The following is a 15,171-nucleotide window of genomic DNA, read 5'->3' on the forward strand; positions in this document are numbered from 1 at the left end:
TCTTCGATTATGTATGTGGAAATCAATTACAAACGAAGCAGAATTGATACTGAGCCCGAGAGAATTTCGCAAAAGATAGGATCGCCCGGAGTTTCTCGAGGGACGTGAAACGAGCGCTCATCGATTGTAAAGACACCCGGATAATAAGTAAGTAACGGCAATGGCCACGGGTACACAAAAACATAATAGTTGCACCCAAAAACATAATCGAACCGCTGGTTTAACGAATTGCAACGCCCTTCGGGAACGTCTGGAGAAGTTTCTGCATTCACCACACCGCCAACACAGGTAAGCGAACGCTGGAACTCTTAATGACACGACTACTATCTACTATTGTTGGCGAGCGGTTATAGCACCAACCGTTGAAACCAATACTATGCTTCACGCAAAATACAGATGTACAGTTATGCTGCGTTTCTACAGGGTAGCGATCATCTCTCTCTTTCTCTCACGCTCTCTTTCCTTCACACACATACAAATTCTATATTATTTCCCTCTCGCGACGTCTATCCAGCTGGCGCACACAGCATCGCGGTTGTGTAGGTCGCTTCGTTTCGTTGCCGTGTTTCAGGAGGTTCCGACGTTGAGACACGCGGCAGCGGTAGGGAAAACGCAGCACAGCACTCGACATCCGTACGTCCTCGCTCTTCTGCCGTTACGCGCTCTGTAGAGATATGTCGCGGTGGTAGACAATCCAGCGCTTTTCCATCCGGGTCCATATACTTGCGTGTCGTCTGTCATTCACCGAAGGGGCCTGCACCGTAGTAGCACGAAGTGTGTATTTTTGGTGGTCGGTGATGGTGTTGTGATGTTTTATAGTCGTTCACTGTGGTTTACCACCTTTTCCATACTCTTTACTCCAATGTGCAGAACCTTAGCATGATGCGTTGCATTGTGCGCTGCTGAGCTGTAATCATCGAATAAGCGGCGAAGCAATAGATCAAGCGAAAGCTTGGTTGAGTTGGTCTATAGGTATGTTCTTAGTCATCAATCCAGACATTCCATCGATGTGTGTTTTTTTTTGTTTTTCGCCCTTCCCTGTTCGGTCTTTTCGGCTCGCATTTATCTTTCCAAAAAATAACGTAAGACCCTACAAGCGAACTCCGTTTTTTTTTCGCAAGAAAATGACGACGATGTGCAGGGCGGCCGTCAACAGGTGTTTAGTCTTTTCTTCGTTTGCTTTCGCGACATGGGTGGTGCAAATGGTACTGCGGTTGGTAATGGTTTCCCATCCCGGAAGTACAGGAAAAGTGCTCTTGGATGATGGAAAGCGTATGTGCAGGCGTTTAGCAATGGTTGGCAGCCCTTCGCTTGAGGCCGTGATCGAAGAACACCGTCGATCGTCAACAAAATTCGTTAGAAAGTGTTTGTGTCACGCTCCCAAGGGGTGCGGTTTTGTTCGGTTTGTAACTCCACGCCGCGATGTAAACTGGTCGGCTGCAGTTTGCTAAGATCGAGGAGGGGACAAATGCAGAGCGAGCGATAGTGCAGACAGCGAGGGCGAAGGAGAAGAGATAGGCCAGACAAAGAAATAACTGCGAATCTGAGAAAGCAAGCAAAACCAACAGCAAAAAACAACGGACGATGAACTGCTGCTGGTGCGACCCAGCAGGAAATGGAATGACGCAAAGCGGTACCACGGTGCCACGGGGCTTCCCGGTGTCGTCGGAGTCGCTCGGGATCGGATTACGGAGGCCAGTGGTTCCGCAAGGCCAAACCCTTTTAACGCGTTTTTACTTTCATTTCGCGCCCGAGCACCTATCTACTTATTACTGATCTCGGTCTGTTTTTAGTTTATTCCCTTCGCTGATCGGGCGACTGTAGGGAGCTTCAACTCAATCGCCAACCTATCAACCACTACTCCTGAGCAACATTCTCACCATCATCAGCTGCGACAGCTGCAATCAACTGTCGCCGGAACTGCTGCTACTGTTGGGTGCGCGCGCGTACGTGTGTGTGTGCATATGTGTTGGCCTTCAAACTGTTTCCAGCGCTGAGCTTCCGCAATAACACTGCACCGGGGACGAGCACGATCGTCACCAAGCCACCCACGCGATGGCACGATGCAAGATCGATTTCGGAGAATGCCTCAAGGATTCACCAAACTTCCGGTAGGTTATGGGTAGCGGGAATGCTTTGTTGCTTTGCGTCGTTCGCCATTTCACGCAGTTCATCATTCCCCCCTCCCTTTTGCCATCTGGTGCCGTGGACAGGCTGCGTATCGAGCAGGAAGAGGCGGAGATTGAGCATCTAGAGGTGCGGCTGGAGAAGATCATCAAGGCGTGCAGCGTGGCGGTAGACAGCGGCAAGGAGTACATCCGCAACCAGAGCACCTTCGCCACCTCGCTGTGGGACCTGCAGCGCCACTTTCAGGACGACAAGAGCTCGACCAATGCGCTGGCACAGCTGATCCAGTTGCTGCAGGAGATGAACAAGTTCCACACGACGCTGCTGGACCAGGCCAACCGGACCGTGCTGAAGCACCTGACCGGCTTCCTGAAGCGCGACATACGCGAGGTAAAGGAGTATCGGCAGATCTTTGGCAAGGTGTCGGAAAACCTCGACGCTGCCGTCTACCGGAACGCCCAGGTCAACCGGAACCGGGCGGCGGATGTGCTCGAGGCGGAGAATTTGCTGTCCGCCACGAAGAGCTGCTTCAGCCACACCGCGCTCGACTACGTCAACTACATCACGCTGCTGCAGAGCCGCAAGCGGCACGAGGTGCTGGCTACCCTGCTCAGCTACCTGCAGGCGTGCAGCACCTACTTCCACCAGGGCTCGGATCTGTGCGAGGACTACAGTGCGTTCTTCAAGGGGTTGGACGATGAGATCGAGCAGATGCGGTCGGAATACGCAACCCTGGATAAGCAGATGCAAAACCGGCACACGTGCGTCGTCGAGCAGGCATCGTACGAGCGTGGTGTGGACGGGACGGAATCGCAAAATGCAGACGCGTCCCTGGCATCTAGCGGCGAGGGGAAACCGTCATCGGTTGCACCGTCAACGAGCAGCGGAGATCGAGCACCGAGCTACATGGAGGGTTACCTCTTCAAGCGCACCTCGAATGCCTTCAAAACGTGGAACCGGCGGTGGTTCTGCATGTGCGACAACCAGCTCTTCTACCGGAAGCGATCGGGCGAGGAGCTACCGACCATGATGGAGGAGGACCTGCGGCTCTGCACCGTCCGGCCACTCGCCGACTCGGATCGAAGATTTTGCTTCGAAGTCATATCGCCCACCAAGTAAGCAGCAGCAACATTGAGCTGCATCACCTGAATGAGCTGTTACTTTCTGCTAACTGAATCAAATTAAAAAAAAACATCGACAGATCGCACATCCTACAGGCCGACTCGGAAGCGATGATGAACGCCTGGATTAAGGCACTGCAGATCGGTATCGATTCCGCCATCCAGCACTACAACCCGATTCCAATGAATCGAAACCGCGAAGGAGGTGGATTGCGCACAACTTCGGGCGTGACCCGCCCGCTGCCAGGAGGAGGCGGCTCCTTCGCTGGCGGTAGCGGTGGTAGTGGTGCACTGGAATCAGGCGGCAAGGGTCCTGGTAACCGGAAGGGATTCAAAAAGATGTAAGTAAATCGGTGGGATAGACCAACGGTCGATGGTGACGATGAGCAGATCGCTGAATTGCTTACCTAATGTTCACCCTCCCAATACCAACAGCAACTGGACGCAGATGCTGAAGATCCCCGGTAACAGTCGGTGCGCAGACTGCGGCAACGGTGAGCCCCGATGGGCGTCTATCAACCTGGGCATCACGCTCTGCATCGCATGCTCCGGTGTTCACCGCAGCCTCGGTGTGCACTACAGCAAGGTTCGGTCGCTCACGCTGGACGAATGGGAACCGGAGATACTGCGCGTGATGATCGAGCTCGGTAACGACGTGATCAACCGGGTGTACGAGGGTAATGCGGCACGGATAGCGCGGTTCGAGCGGGCCACCGATAACTGTGAGATTGCGGTACGCGAGGCGTGGATACGGGCCAAGTACATCGAGAGGCAGTTTGTAGCCCCGCTTGATGGAGACGGTGTCGGCTTGGGACTGTCGGACCCGGGTGGAGCGAACAGCAGCAGTACCTCGTCGTCGACGCTCTCGTTCAAGAGTCTCGGTGCCGACAGCTCCAAGTTTCCGGAGAAGTGGAGCATCAAGAAGCTTCGACGACGCAGCTACCGTCAGCTGCTGCGACCAAAATCAAAAATGATAGCGGGAGTCGCGGCGGGAGATGCTAAAGGGGGGGATGCCGCCCAGTTGACACCGGTGACGGATCTCGATGCGGATGAGCACCGTGAGGCACCGGAGGGCGAAGGTAATGACGTTGGTGAGCCCAGCGATAGCACTGGGAACGGTGAGGGTACGAGCCCGGACGCGGATGAGAAGGATGTGAAGGAGGGTCTGCCAAAGCAGTTCGCCGACATACTGCTGATCGGGGCGAACATCGTCACCGAGGACCATCAGCTGCCGGACGAGGATTTACTGCTGCTCAACTCTGACCAGGAGTCGACGAGCGGCGAGGAGGACAATTCGATCATGGAGTGCGAGGATCTGGAGCGCCTCTGCCCGAACTATCTGCTGTACAAGGCCGCTTCCGGGCACAATCTGCCAGTGATGAGCCAGGCGCTGGCGCTTGGTGCGGACAAGAACTGGACGAACGGGGACCAGGCCGATCGGACGGCGTTGCACGCGGCCATCCTCTCGGGCTCGGTGATGGCGTGCGAGTACCTGCTGCTGAATGGGGCCGCCATCAATGCGACCGATCGACACGGTCGCACCGCGCTCCACATGGCCACCGACCAGGGTTCGGCAGCACAGGCCTACCTGCTGCTGAAGCACAAGGCTCGGTACGATATCGCGGATGCGGAGGGACGCCGACCGATCGACATTGCGGTCGAGAAGGAGGATGCGGACATCGTGACCCTGCTGCGGCTCACGCTGCTGAACGATGAGATCAGTGCGGGCGAGGACGGTGGCAGCTACACCGGTGTTGACGTTACGTACGCGGAGGTGATGAACGAGTTCTCGCACCTCGCCAGCAACCAACCGCAGCGCATACAGCGCACTCAGCGCCAATTACAGCACCAGCTGCAGCAGCAACAGCAACACCAGGAAGAGCTACAGCTATTCCGGCAACAGGAAGCAGAGCTACTAGCGCGCCAAAGGGAAGCCTTATCGTTAGCGGCGGACAGTGACCAGCGCACTGACGTCCCTGTCACAGATCTCGATGTACCAAACAGTTGGCAAGCGAAACCGTCGTGAATCGCGAGCGTTGGTGACCGAGATCGAGACCGAGACACAGAAGCAACCAAAATCGACACACCCCTCCTTCTGTTTCCCTGGTTTTCTCCTTTTCAGCGCCAACAGACCTCTAGCTCCACAGGGGACGGTTGGCAAGCGAAACCGTCGTGAATCGCGACCGTTGGTGACCGAGATCTCCCATGGAAACTTTTACTATCGGATCACTATCGAACTATCGTCACTATCGAATCTATCCATAACACAAGGGGGGGCGGGCAAAGCATAAGTTTTTAGAAAAGAGCTGGCCGCACGCTATTTCTCCGTTTTCCCTTATGTTTCCGTTGTGTTGTTTGTGAATCTCGGGCACGTTATTAGCTGTGCAGTGTGAAGCAGCTGCAGCTATGCAGTTGTTTCCGTGGGCTCGATGTTTCCTTTTTTTTTGTAACATTCTGTTCTTGCGGCGCGAATCTTTGTGGTTTCAACTATCGTATTCCTATTTAAACATAGCTAAAAAGCTCTCACATTAACCGTTTATAGCGTAAACATGGATGACGTTTGTTGGCTTAGAACGTTGTTATAGATATTATATATACACCTAGACTGGTATCCCGAAAACGAACAGCAAAATCCATAGGAACTGCTACCATTACAAACCGCAGCATTGCCCCTAGGCCTTTGGCAACCTAGTTTCGCAACAGTCAATTGAGCGTTTTCCATTCCAGACCTGTCTCGTATTTCTGCCTTCACAATCTGTTTTCCTCAAGTGTGTCTTACTTTCTTAGCCAAAAAAAAAGGGAAAGGAATCACCAAAGTAATACGATAACAACAAGAGAAAACAATCCAATCATTTACTTCCGACATTGTTTATTGGACAGCCGCACACCATAGCAAGGTTGCCAGAAAATTTTCCGGTAACACGTACAGAGATATTGGTATTATACTATGTTGTAGCGTTAATATATATGTACATGTTGAAGAAAATCAAAAGTTTGTGTTTGCTTTTTGGTGAAGAAGAACATTCATTCTGCACGTTCCGCGTAAGAAACATTCATTCCGAACCCTATCCGCCATCTCATTTCTCAATATGGTTTCTATGCTGAGAAGGAACACAAAACTAAACACCGGTATTAATGTCTACCATTTCATTTCATCTTCTTGAACTTATGAACGTACATAGAAACGGTATAAATGAAGTAATCCCTGGTAGCCAGCGCGTTGCCAACTCACCAGGGCAGTGCCGTGCCGTCGTACTGCAGGAACTGGCCGTTGTGCGATTGGTTCAATAATAGCAACGTTTGCACCATCGCATCACAACTCTCTTCGACGGCCAGGGGCGCCTTCGAACCGCCCATGTCGGTTTTCACCCAGCCCGGGTGCAGCGCCACAGCCATGATGCCGTTACCCTGTAGATCAATGCTCATCGACTTGGTGGCCGCGTTCAATGCCGCCTTGGACGTGCGATATCCATATAGGCCACCCTCTCGGTTCGCCTGGATTGAGCCAAGGATCGAGCTCATGTTGACGATGCAGGCCCGGCCGGGGCCGACCGGTGCATCCGGTTGCCTATCGGCGGCCCTCTTTAGCAGCGGAACGAGCACCTTCGTCAGCATGATGGGTGCTACCGTGTTCGTCACGAACGTATCCACTAGATCGTCCGACTTGGTAAAGTTGAGCCGCGTCGATTTCGGTGAAATGCCCGCATTATTGAACAGCACGTTCAGCCCGGCTCCCTGCACGATCGATTCCACCTGCTGGACTAGCTGATCGTACCGCGCAAAGTCCCGCAGGTCTAGCAGGTAGGAGGAACCATTTAGAGTAAAAGAGGGAAAGAAAAACAATAGAGAAAAGGTCAGTCGAAATGTGCAACTGAGGATGTTGTAAGTCCATTGGCACTGGTACGCACCGGCCTGCAGTGGGATGATTTGCGGGTGCTGCTTGGCTAGCGCCAACAGTTCCTACAAGAGAGAAAAGAAACACAAGCAAAGGGGTGAATCATCAATCGGGTGTGTGTGTATCGAGTTCGATCGGGTGCCTTTTTCGCCCAAGTGTTTAGCCCCCGATTTATTCGCGAAGTCACTGATGTCGCGTTGATCGTAGGGAGGAGTTTCAGGATTCAGGATTCAAACTGGGTCCCGACAACCAACTTTTCGAATCGAGTATGAGGAATTTCGCATGTGCGATGATCGCGAAGGCCACTGTGCGTGAGTTACCCCGTTCGCACACACTGTGGCGCACTGAGTGCGCCATCAGGCGGCTGATGCTCGCTCGCTCGCACCAATGGCCCTTCTCCTATGCTCCCTGCATAAATACAACCGCACGGAGCGAGCTGGATGCTGAAGTATAGTGCCTGCGCTGCCGCTCAATCGCAAAACGTCAACGCTGAGCTGATGTTAGTCGTGCTATCGACCGGAAGATTCCGCGAGTACAGGAACCATTTGGGAACCGTTCGTAGCTAACTTTTTTCTTGGCGACTAGCTAGGTTGCTAGGACACAATCAACATTCAAACCAACGAAACCATACAAACGTGCAGAAGACGTCCACCCTCTGCATTTCCTGCACCACGAGGCCGTTGACAGCCGCACACAACGCCAAAGAAGGGCGATTCACAAGCCGAGGCCGACTTCAAGTGCCGCATCTTTATCTAGCAAGAAGGGAAGCCATCGAAGCAGCACCGCGTCACCGAAACTTATCATTCGCTGTTCGTTCAAAGCATCCAGTAGCAACACGATGGCGCCGCTGAACCGTAAGTTACTACTTTTTTACACCGCAGAGCTCGCGATCGTGACGCTCGCCATCATCTTAGCAGCGTTCATACGGCACCGAACCAAACTAACAGGTAACACCACCACTCTTGTCCATCACTTACCTCGGACTTTTCCGGCACCCGGTACGTCGCGATGATTTTCTCCGGCTGTTGTTGCTGTTGCCGGAGCAGCGACCGGATCAGCCCCAATCCGAGACCCCGATTGCAGCCCGTAATCAAAATGCTTTTCATGGCGCTTCTGTTGCCCCTTTTGTGTCGTGCTGTGCGTATGTGTGTGTTTCTGCCGGGGTGTGGAGTGTAGTGGCTCCCCAAATCTCCTTCTGAAGCTGTAGCTTTCAGCGACGCGTCCTCGCGTCGGTCTACCTATGAAATGTCGAATGGAAACATGACATAACGCGCTTTTGGCGATCGGAACGTACACCCCGGCTCCTGGTCCCTACGAGGCCAAGGCTCTAAACCAGTAGAAGCATCGAGAGTCCGCTAGATTGTCTCACCTGATGCAATCCGGTGCCGGAATATAGTAGAGAAACAAGTATGCGTGTGTGTGTATATGTGTGAAGGAGAGGGAGAATGTATCGTCTCTGTTAGCTGCTGCTATTCGCCCTGTGGTACGCTGTCAATGCCTTATATTACCGCGTGCGGAAAAGATTGACTTTTGTGTAACCGCGCTGCTCTCTGTGTTGGAGTGCGCGTTTACCAGAGCCCGCTCCAGCATCGAACGTACGCCTAATCGCGATCTAGAATCCTCTCGATCGTTCGCAGGCAACGACAACGATCACGGTCATGTTGGTGGTCATTCGGAACACGGCTCAATCCCGAATATGCGATTTCATGCTTCCGGAGATAGCGCAAAAATGACGAGTCATGTCGGTCCGGGTTTACGCCGCGCATTCACGCAACGTCGACTCATCATCACATACACGCTCCTAAAACATTGTTTGCAAAGTACGCGAATCCTTTTGCGCCAGATACGGAGTTGACTTGAAACAACGCATATAAACACTGGTCCCTCGTGTGTAGTGGTGTCGTCCGATCTGACAATCTGCTGCTTCAGTGCGTGAGCGACGTTGACATTGACCGCGACGAGCTCTCCGAGCGTTTGTGTGTAGTACGCATCTCTCTGTGTTGAATCCTTCGTCTTCCTGGCAGAGACAACAACGAAAAGAACAATTGTGGTGCGGTGTTTGCGCCGTACTAGTCACACCTCCCCTCCCTTGATCGTACAGCTAATTCGGTGTAGCGACACAGCTGATTCGCGAAACAATAGGTGATGTAACATATCGCATGAGCTTCGCGAACCAAGAGATGCCGGTTCTTGCTGAAACACTGTGGCTGGAACCGTAAGTCGTGGGCCGTCTGTATTGGTCCGTGGTGAACGAATTTACTTCGTTTCGCCGCTGCAACGTGGACGTTTGTTTTTTTTTGCCATTGCCTCCTGACTGAAGAAAAGAGAAAGCATCCGATTTCGGCTAGACTGCAGAGAGTTTAATCACCTCCAGACACACACACACACGGGGGGCAAACAGACTGATGGCTGCCATTGTGTTGACGCGTGCCCGGAACCTCGCTCACTTGGCGTATGGCTTGCGGTACATTCGAACACAGGTCGCATCACCGTTGCTGTCAAGTGAGTTGTTATCCGAACCGACCGAGAAGTTCTTTCTGGCCCCTTCCGAAGCCGAAGCGTTTCTCAGATTGTTAGCATATCGTTAGCCTGCTTAGTCAAAAGCCTGAAACATTTCTTCCCTACACCATTGTTTCATTTCTTTGCAGAGGAGAACTATGACTACGATCTGGTGGTGATTGGTGGCGGATCCGGTGGATTGGCCTGCGCTAAACAGGCGGTCCAGCTCGGTGCCAAGGTAGCCGTGCTGGACTTCGTGAAGCCATCGCCGCAAGGTACGCGCTGGGGTTTGGGCGGCACCTGCGTCAACGTTGGCTGCATCCCGAAGAAGCTGATGCACCAGGCGTCACTGCTCGGTGAGGCGATCCACGATTCGCAGCCGTACGGCTGGCAGTTCGCCGATCCAGCCTCGGTACGCCACGATTGGGCCACGCTGACCGAATCGGTTCAGAACCACATCAAGTCGGTCAACTGGGTGACGCGGGTGGACCTGCGCGACCAGAAGGTGGAGTACATCAACGGGCTCGGTTACTTCCGCGATGCGCACACGGTGGTGGCACGCATGAAGAACGATACCGAGCGTGAACTGCGCACCAAGCACGTGGTGATAGCGGTCGGTGGTCGGCCGCGCTATCCCGACATTCCCGGTGCGGTCGAGCACTGCATCACGAGCGATGACATCTTCAGCCTGCCGCGGGCCCCCGGCAAAACGCTGCTCGTCGGTGCCGGTTACATTGGGCTCGAGTGTGCCGGTTTCCTGAAGGGGCTCGGTTACGATGTAACGGTAATGGTGCGGTCGATACTGCTGCGTGGCTTCGACCAGCAGATGGCGACCATGATCGGCGATTCGATGGTTGAGAAGGGCATACGGTTCCACCACAAAACGCGCCCGCTAGCGGTGGAGAAGCAAGCGGACGGTCGGTTGCTGGTGCGCTACGAGACCGATGGTGCCGAATCGGGCACCGCCGAGGACACCTTCGATACGGTGCTGTTCGCGATCGGGCGCCAGGCCGAAACTGGTTCGTTGCAGCTGGATAAGGCCGGTGTCGTCACGGCCGACGGTGGCAAATCGGACAAGCTGGACGTGGACGACGAGAGCCACCGGACGAACGTGGAGAACGTGTACGCGGTCGGTGACGTGCTGTACCGGAAGCCCGAGCTGACGCCGGTGGCGATTCATGCCGGGCGTATCATTGCCCGCCGCCTCTTCGGTGGTTCCAGCGAAACGATGGACTACCGGGATGTGGCCACCACCGTCTTCACGCCGCTCGAGTACGGGTGCGTCGGGCTGAGCGAGGAGGCAGCTGAGGCGGCCCACGGCAAGGACAACATCGAGGTGTACCACGCGTACTACAAACCGACCGAGTTCTTCGTGCCGCAGCGATCGGTGCGCTATTGCTACCTGAAGACGGTCGCATTGCGCGAGGGCGACCAGCGGGTGCTGGGGCTGCACTTCCTCGGACCGGCCGCTGGCGAGGTAATTCAAGGGTTTGCAGCCGCCCTCAAGTGCGGTCTAACGATGAAGGTGCTGCGCAACACGGTCGGCATCCATCCGACGGTGGCCGAAGAGTTTACGCGTCTCGCCATCACCAAGAGCTCCGGTCTCGATCCGACCCCTGCCACCTGTTGCAGCTAAGCCAACCAGCCAGCCAGCCTCCGAACGGACGGACCAACTTACCTTTCTCTCTCTACAATCAGCAGCACACACACACATACACATACACGAGCAGTCGAGCGGTGGTTGGTTTTGGAAATTAACTGGAAAAACACATCATAACCCAATCAACCGCTCACCCCTCTATCCCTATCCCGTTTTTTTTTGTAGCCTGTTTGGGTCTCTCATGTGCGTTCCTTCTTCATTCTATGGCGGACTCAATCAAATTGAGCAAAGGTGGCATGTGTGATTGTAGTATGTGTTATCATAACAAAAGAAAAAAAGAAACCGAATTCTCCGACTCGAGTCGATCAGACGAACGCAGGGAAACGTGTTCCTGGGAAAACGAGAAGCGAAACGTATTAAAAAAAAAAAAGAAAACAATCAAACAGCCCCAGGTAAATGCACTCGAACCACACATTAATTGGAAATAAAAATAAATGAACTGTTGGTACATGGATTTGGTCTTGCCCTTGAATTTCGCTTATTATCGCTTGTTTTTCCCTATCGCTCCGGTGTTGGCCCTTTTGTAATGATCGATCGCAGCGGCGAGTCAGTTAGTATGTGTATACGTTGTTGGTAGTTTATTCATTCCTTTTCGGGGCTAGCTTTCGAATTGAAGATGCCCATACGCTATGCGGAAACAGCGACTGCAGCGACATGGCTGCTCGAGAGCTCGGCTGTCGGGTGTTCCAGGGGGGGGGGGGCGTGTTTTCCGTTTTCTCTCTCGTTCTCGTAGATACAATTAGCCATAAGGTGTAATATACAATAATGCTTGCTCGATGCGTCCCTAAGTCCTCCACAATCGAGGCCGGCGAGTCGGACAGAACGTGTGCGTCCCCTAGCTTAATCGTGCCTAAAAGAAAGGGCTGTGGTGCTGCATTTTTTTTGTTCAAGTTAAGCGTAGCGTGTCACTTTGTGTATGTGCGGTACTGTCTGTGCGCGTACATACACACTCACATCTGCTTTCGCTAATTCAATCTGTGCAGGACTGCTCACCTTTCCAATCCCATTTCTCTCGCTTTCTTTTGTTCCAAGTCCAATGTTAAATAGCGCATATTACCGATGGCCTTAATCTTGCGCCCTGATGCAAACTCGTGTTTTGAATAATCCGAGGGGAGGGGGGGGGGGGGGGGAATTGCTAACCTAAAGCATCGCTAAACCTAGGACTTGTTACACAATTGCTAAGTAAAGAATATTTTGCAAATGCTCAAATATGAATAAAATTGATCGATCGAAACCACTAGCGCATATGAATTGTTTAAGTTAATTATAAGATAAGTAGAGTTTGACCTTCCGGTTACATCCGGGAAAAAGGTCTCCGTCCGCATTCCGCCCTTCCCTGCGATGATTGAATAGATCCAGTGACCCTTCCACCCACAATCCCCTCACCATGTTAGTCCTATTTCTTTTGCGAAAATAATCGGTTCTATACGCGCATACAAACATTCTGGCACACAATCACACACACACACACACACACACACACACGCTCACACATGCACACTAGGTTTTTTGTACAACTTGTTGGTAAAGGATGCTGCCATGGTTTGGGAGGGTGGGCTAAGTAGCAGCTTACGGGGGCGCGACGCTCCTTTTCACTCTATCTTGAGCCGCTTCGGTACGCTGTCACTGCCCTGGGAGTTGGAGTCCTCCGAGAACATGTTGGAAACGAAATCGGTGGCTCCCTGCGAATCGCTAACGATGGAAAAACCTGCATGCGACACGAGTGGAAAGGGAAAAGGAGGGAAAAGCACGTTAAACCATGGCATGGCTACCATGACAGGGGCTGCGCCTCGCTGGTGAATGTACGTACAGGTGTTGGAGTCCTCGGCCAGCCCAAAGTTCGAGTTCGAATTGGAGTCCGTGCCGGTTGGCTTGCGGTTGTTTTCCTTGTTTTCGCTACTGTTGCTGTTGCTGTTGCTATTGTTATTGTTGTTGCTGTTGGTGTGACCCGCGGTCGAACCGTGGCCCTGCGATCCAGACGTCTGTGAGCCCATCGGTCCGCCGTTGACGCCCGCACCCGCCTTGCCACCGAGCAGCTGCTGGGGTCCACCGGTCGGTGAGGAGACGGTACCGGTACCGGTACCGACGCACGCCGAGCCGGCACTGTCGACGTCGGAAAGTGAGGCTGCAGCGGCGGCGGCGGCAGCGGCCGCCGCAGCAGCAGCAGCCGCCGCTGCCACGGCCGCAGTCGGTTTCTTCTTCTCGTTGGTCGAGATCGGGACCCATTTGTAGATCTTCATCGAGGTTTCACCGATCGTCACCCACTTCTTCTCCCAGTGTCGGACCCGGTCCATCGACAGCATCAGCTTCTTCACGTCATCCTTCTTGCTGGCACGCGTTTCTGCCCGTACGCTGCGTGACATGGTTGAGCCGCCGCTACCACCGCCTCCACTGACCTTCTCCTTCAACGCTACACCAACCATCCGCTGCTCCCTCAGCTCACTCTGCGCGTACTGCTGCTGTTGTTTGCTGTTGTCACCGTCGCCGTCGTCCGCCGACCCTCTGCCCCTTGCTGTGCTTTGGCCCCGAAGCTCAGCTGGCGATGGGCAATGGCGAGGGGGGGTCGTAGTACCAGACACCTTCACTCAAGCCGCAATTCCTGCAAAGCAATTCCTTTGCTGTGCTGTGCTCGATGTTCGTCCCCCAGGGATATAGCGGCTAAGCGTTGCACCGTTCCAAGCCCCGCGGTGTTCCCTGTATCTCGCCACGCCGTGTCGCACCCTCTTCGAAGCTTTGGTTGATTGTGTCTTCTGGGCTTTGGATTGATTGCTGTTGAGCCTAGAGTGGCTAGAGTGGCTAGAGAGCACTGCACTGCTGGTGTCGATCTGCGATATCTGTGGTAGCCTTTCTTTTCCACTTCGCTTACTCGCTTACCCCGTGCGCTTTCATGGCGTCGCTGGTCAACCTGGTGAGCGTTCGCACAGCCCAGCAGTAATAGGCTTTGGGCCTCTCTCTCTCCCTACCTCACGGGTGCCACACACTTCGTTGGAGCGGTAGGAACGGGCAGGATGAGAAAATACGTGAAATCCGTGTGTCACGACCGCGGTGTACCTGCGCCACCAAAGTTTGCGTTCGCATTCGGGGCGACACAAAGATGGAGATTTCGAAGCGAATGCAGCAGCAGCAGCAGCAGCAGCAGCAGTACCAGCAGCTACGTATCGTGTTGTCTCAGTCGTGCTGTGTACGGCCGTACGGCTGAGGACGCTGGCGCCTCACTCGCTCACTGCTCGCATTCACCACACGGTACGCACACGCTCCTGTACGGGCTGGGATGCGTATTGGTGACACCAAGGACACCGCGCATGAGCTAGCCGTGAGTGCGTTCCGTTTCGAAACGTCTGGCTAAACTGGTGGGTTCAATGCTCCACAGGATGCACAAACCGAATGATCCTTCCTTAAGCTTAAGCGCGATCTGCGGAATTGCATTCATCACCAAACGCATCAAACGGGATGCCCATGAACATAGCGATGCGCTTGGCACCGGCAGACTACCGACTGTTTTCCTGGAACCCATTCCCAAGGGGAACTCTGCTCAGGCGCGCGGTGTCGCTGGTCGCGGCTGATGTGGACACGGCCTATACATGCCGTCCGCTGGAAAAGGTAGCGAACCCAAATTACTGCCCACCAGCTCTTACGAGCTACTAGCATATGAGCCACACGATGTAAAATCTCAGCTGACGACATTGACGACGTCGATCGCCGTGATGTGATTTTTGAGTAATCGTTTGTGACGTCAGGACGTGCGTAGAAAAAGTTCGATCTGTCACAATAATCTTTTCGTAGAACTCATTCGCTCTATCTCTCTTTCTCTCTCATCTCTCCTCTCTCTCTCTCTCTCTCTCTGGCACTAGCCTGTGCGTACGCCGCAA

The 15,171-nt window shown here is 53.7% G+C and overlaps 4 protein-coding genes across 6 annotated transcripts; 2 read left to right on the forward strand and 2 right to left on the reverse strand.

Moving 5' to 3' along the window:
• Window positions 1–119: 119 nt before the first annotated feature.
• LOC125954951 (arf-GAP with coiled-coil, ANK repeat and PH domain-containing protein 2) lies at window positions 120–6,261 on the forward strand. Its single transcript, XM_049685670.1, has 6 exons — window positions 120–774; window positions 871–972; window positions 1,794–2,111; window positions 2,214–3,242; window positions 3,329–3,589; window positions 3,684–6,261. The coding sequence occupies exons 3-6, from the start codon at window positions 2,056–2,058 to the stop codon at window positions 5,272–5,274; spliced, it is 2,937 nt and encodes a 978-aa protein (XP_049541627.1). The 5' UTR covers window positions 120–774; window positions 871–972; window positions 1,794–2,055; the 3' UTR covers window positions 5,275–6,261.
• A 99-nt stretch (window positions 6,262–6,360) lies between these two features.
• Window positions 6,361–8,617, reverse strand: LOC125955192 (C-factor). 2 transcript variants are annotated; one of them, XM_049686185.1, is made up of 4 exons: window positions 8,513–8,617; window positions 8,121–8,381; window positions 7,157–7,208; window positions 6,361–7,042 (listed from the first exon to the last, which is right to left on the reverse strand). In XM_049686185.1, the coding sequence occupies exons 2-4, from the start codon at window positions 8,247–8,249 to the stop codon at window positions 6,477–6,479; spliced, it is 747 nt and encodes a 248-aa protein (XP_049542142.1). In that variant the 5' UTR covers window positions 8,250–8,381; window positions 8,513–8,617; the 3' UTR covers window positions 6,361–6,476. The 2 variants fall into 2 exon arrangements, with proteins under 2 accessions (XP_049542142.1, XP_049542150.1); XM_049686193.1 differs by having other exon boundaries at window positions 8,121–8,377; window positions 8,513–8,552.
• LOC125955034 (thioredoxin reductase 1, mitochondrial) lies at window positions 7,596–11,710 on the forward strand. Of its 2 annotated transcripts, none has more exons than XM_049685865.1 (2): window positions 7,596–7,997; window positions 9,792–11,710. In XM_049685865.1, exons 1-2 carry the CDS (start codon window positions 7,982–7,984, stop codon window positions 11,276–11,278), a joined length of 1,503 nt encoding a protein of 500 aa, XP_049541822.1. In that variant the 5' UTR covers window positions 7,596–7,981; the 3' UTR covers window positions 11,279–11,710. The 2 variants fall into 2 exon arrangements, with proteins under 2 accessions (XP_049541822.1, XP_049541813.1); XM_049685856.1 differs by lacking the exon at window positions 7,596–7,997 and adding an exon at window positions 8,684–9,645.
• A 143-nt stretch (window positions 11,711–11,853) lies between these two features.
• LOC125955208 (B-cell CLL/lymphoma 7 protein family member A) lies at window positions 11,854–14,486 on the reverse strand. Its single transcript, XM_049686205.1, has 2 exons — window positions 13,113–14,486; window positions 11,854–13,010 (listed from the first exon to the last, which is right to left on the reverse strand). Exons 1-2 carry the CDS (start codon window positions 13,723–13,725, stop codon window positions 12,895–12,897), a joined length of 729 nt encoding a protein of 242 aa, XP_049542162.1. The 5' UTR covers window positions 13,726–14,486; the 3' UTR covers window positions 11,854–12,894.
• Window positions 14,487–15,171: the final 685 nt, after the last annotated feature.

The sequence above is a fragment of the Anopheles darlingi genome, chromosome X, assembly GCF_943734745.1.
Source record: "Anopheles darlingi chromosome X, idAnoDarlMG_H_01, whole genome shotgun sequence".
Classification (NCBI taxonomy): Eukaryota; Metazoa; Arthropoda; class Insecta; order Diptera; family Culicidae; genus Anopheles; species Anopheles darlingi.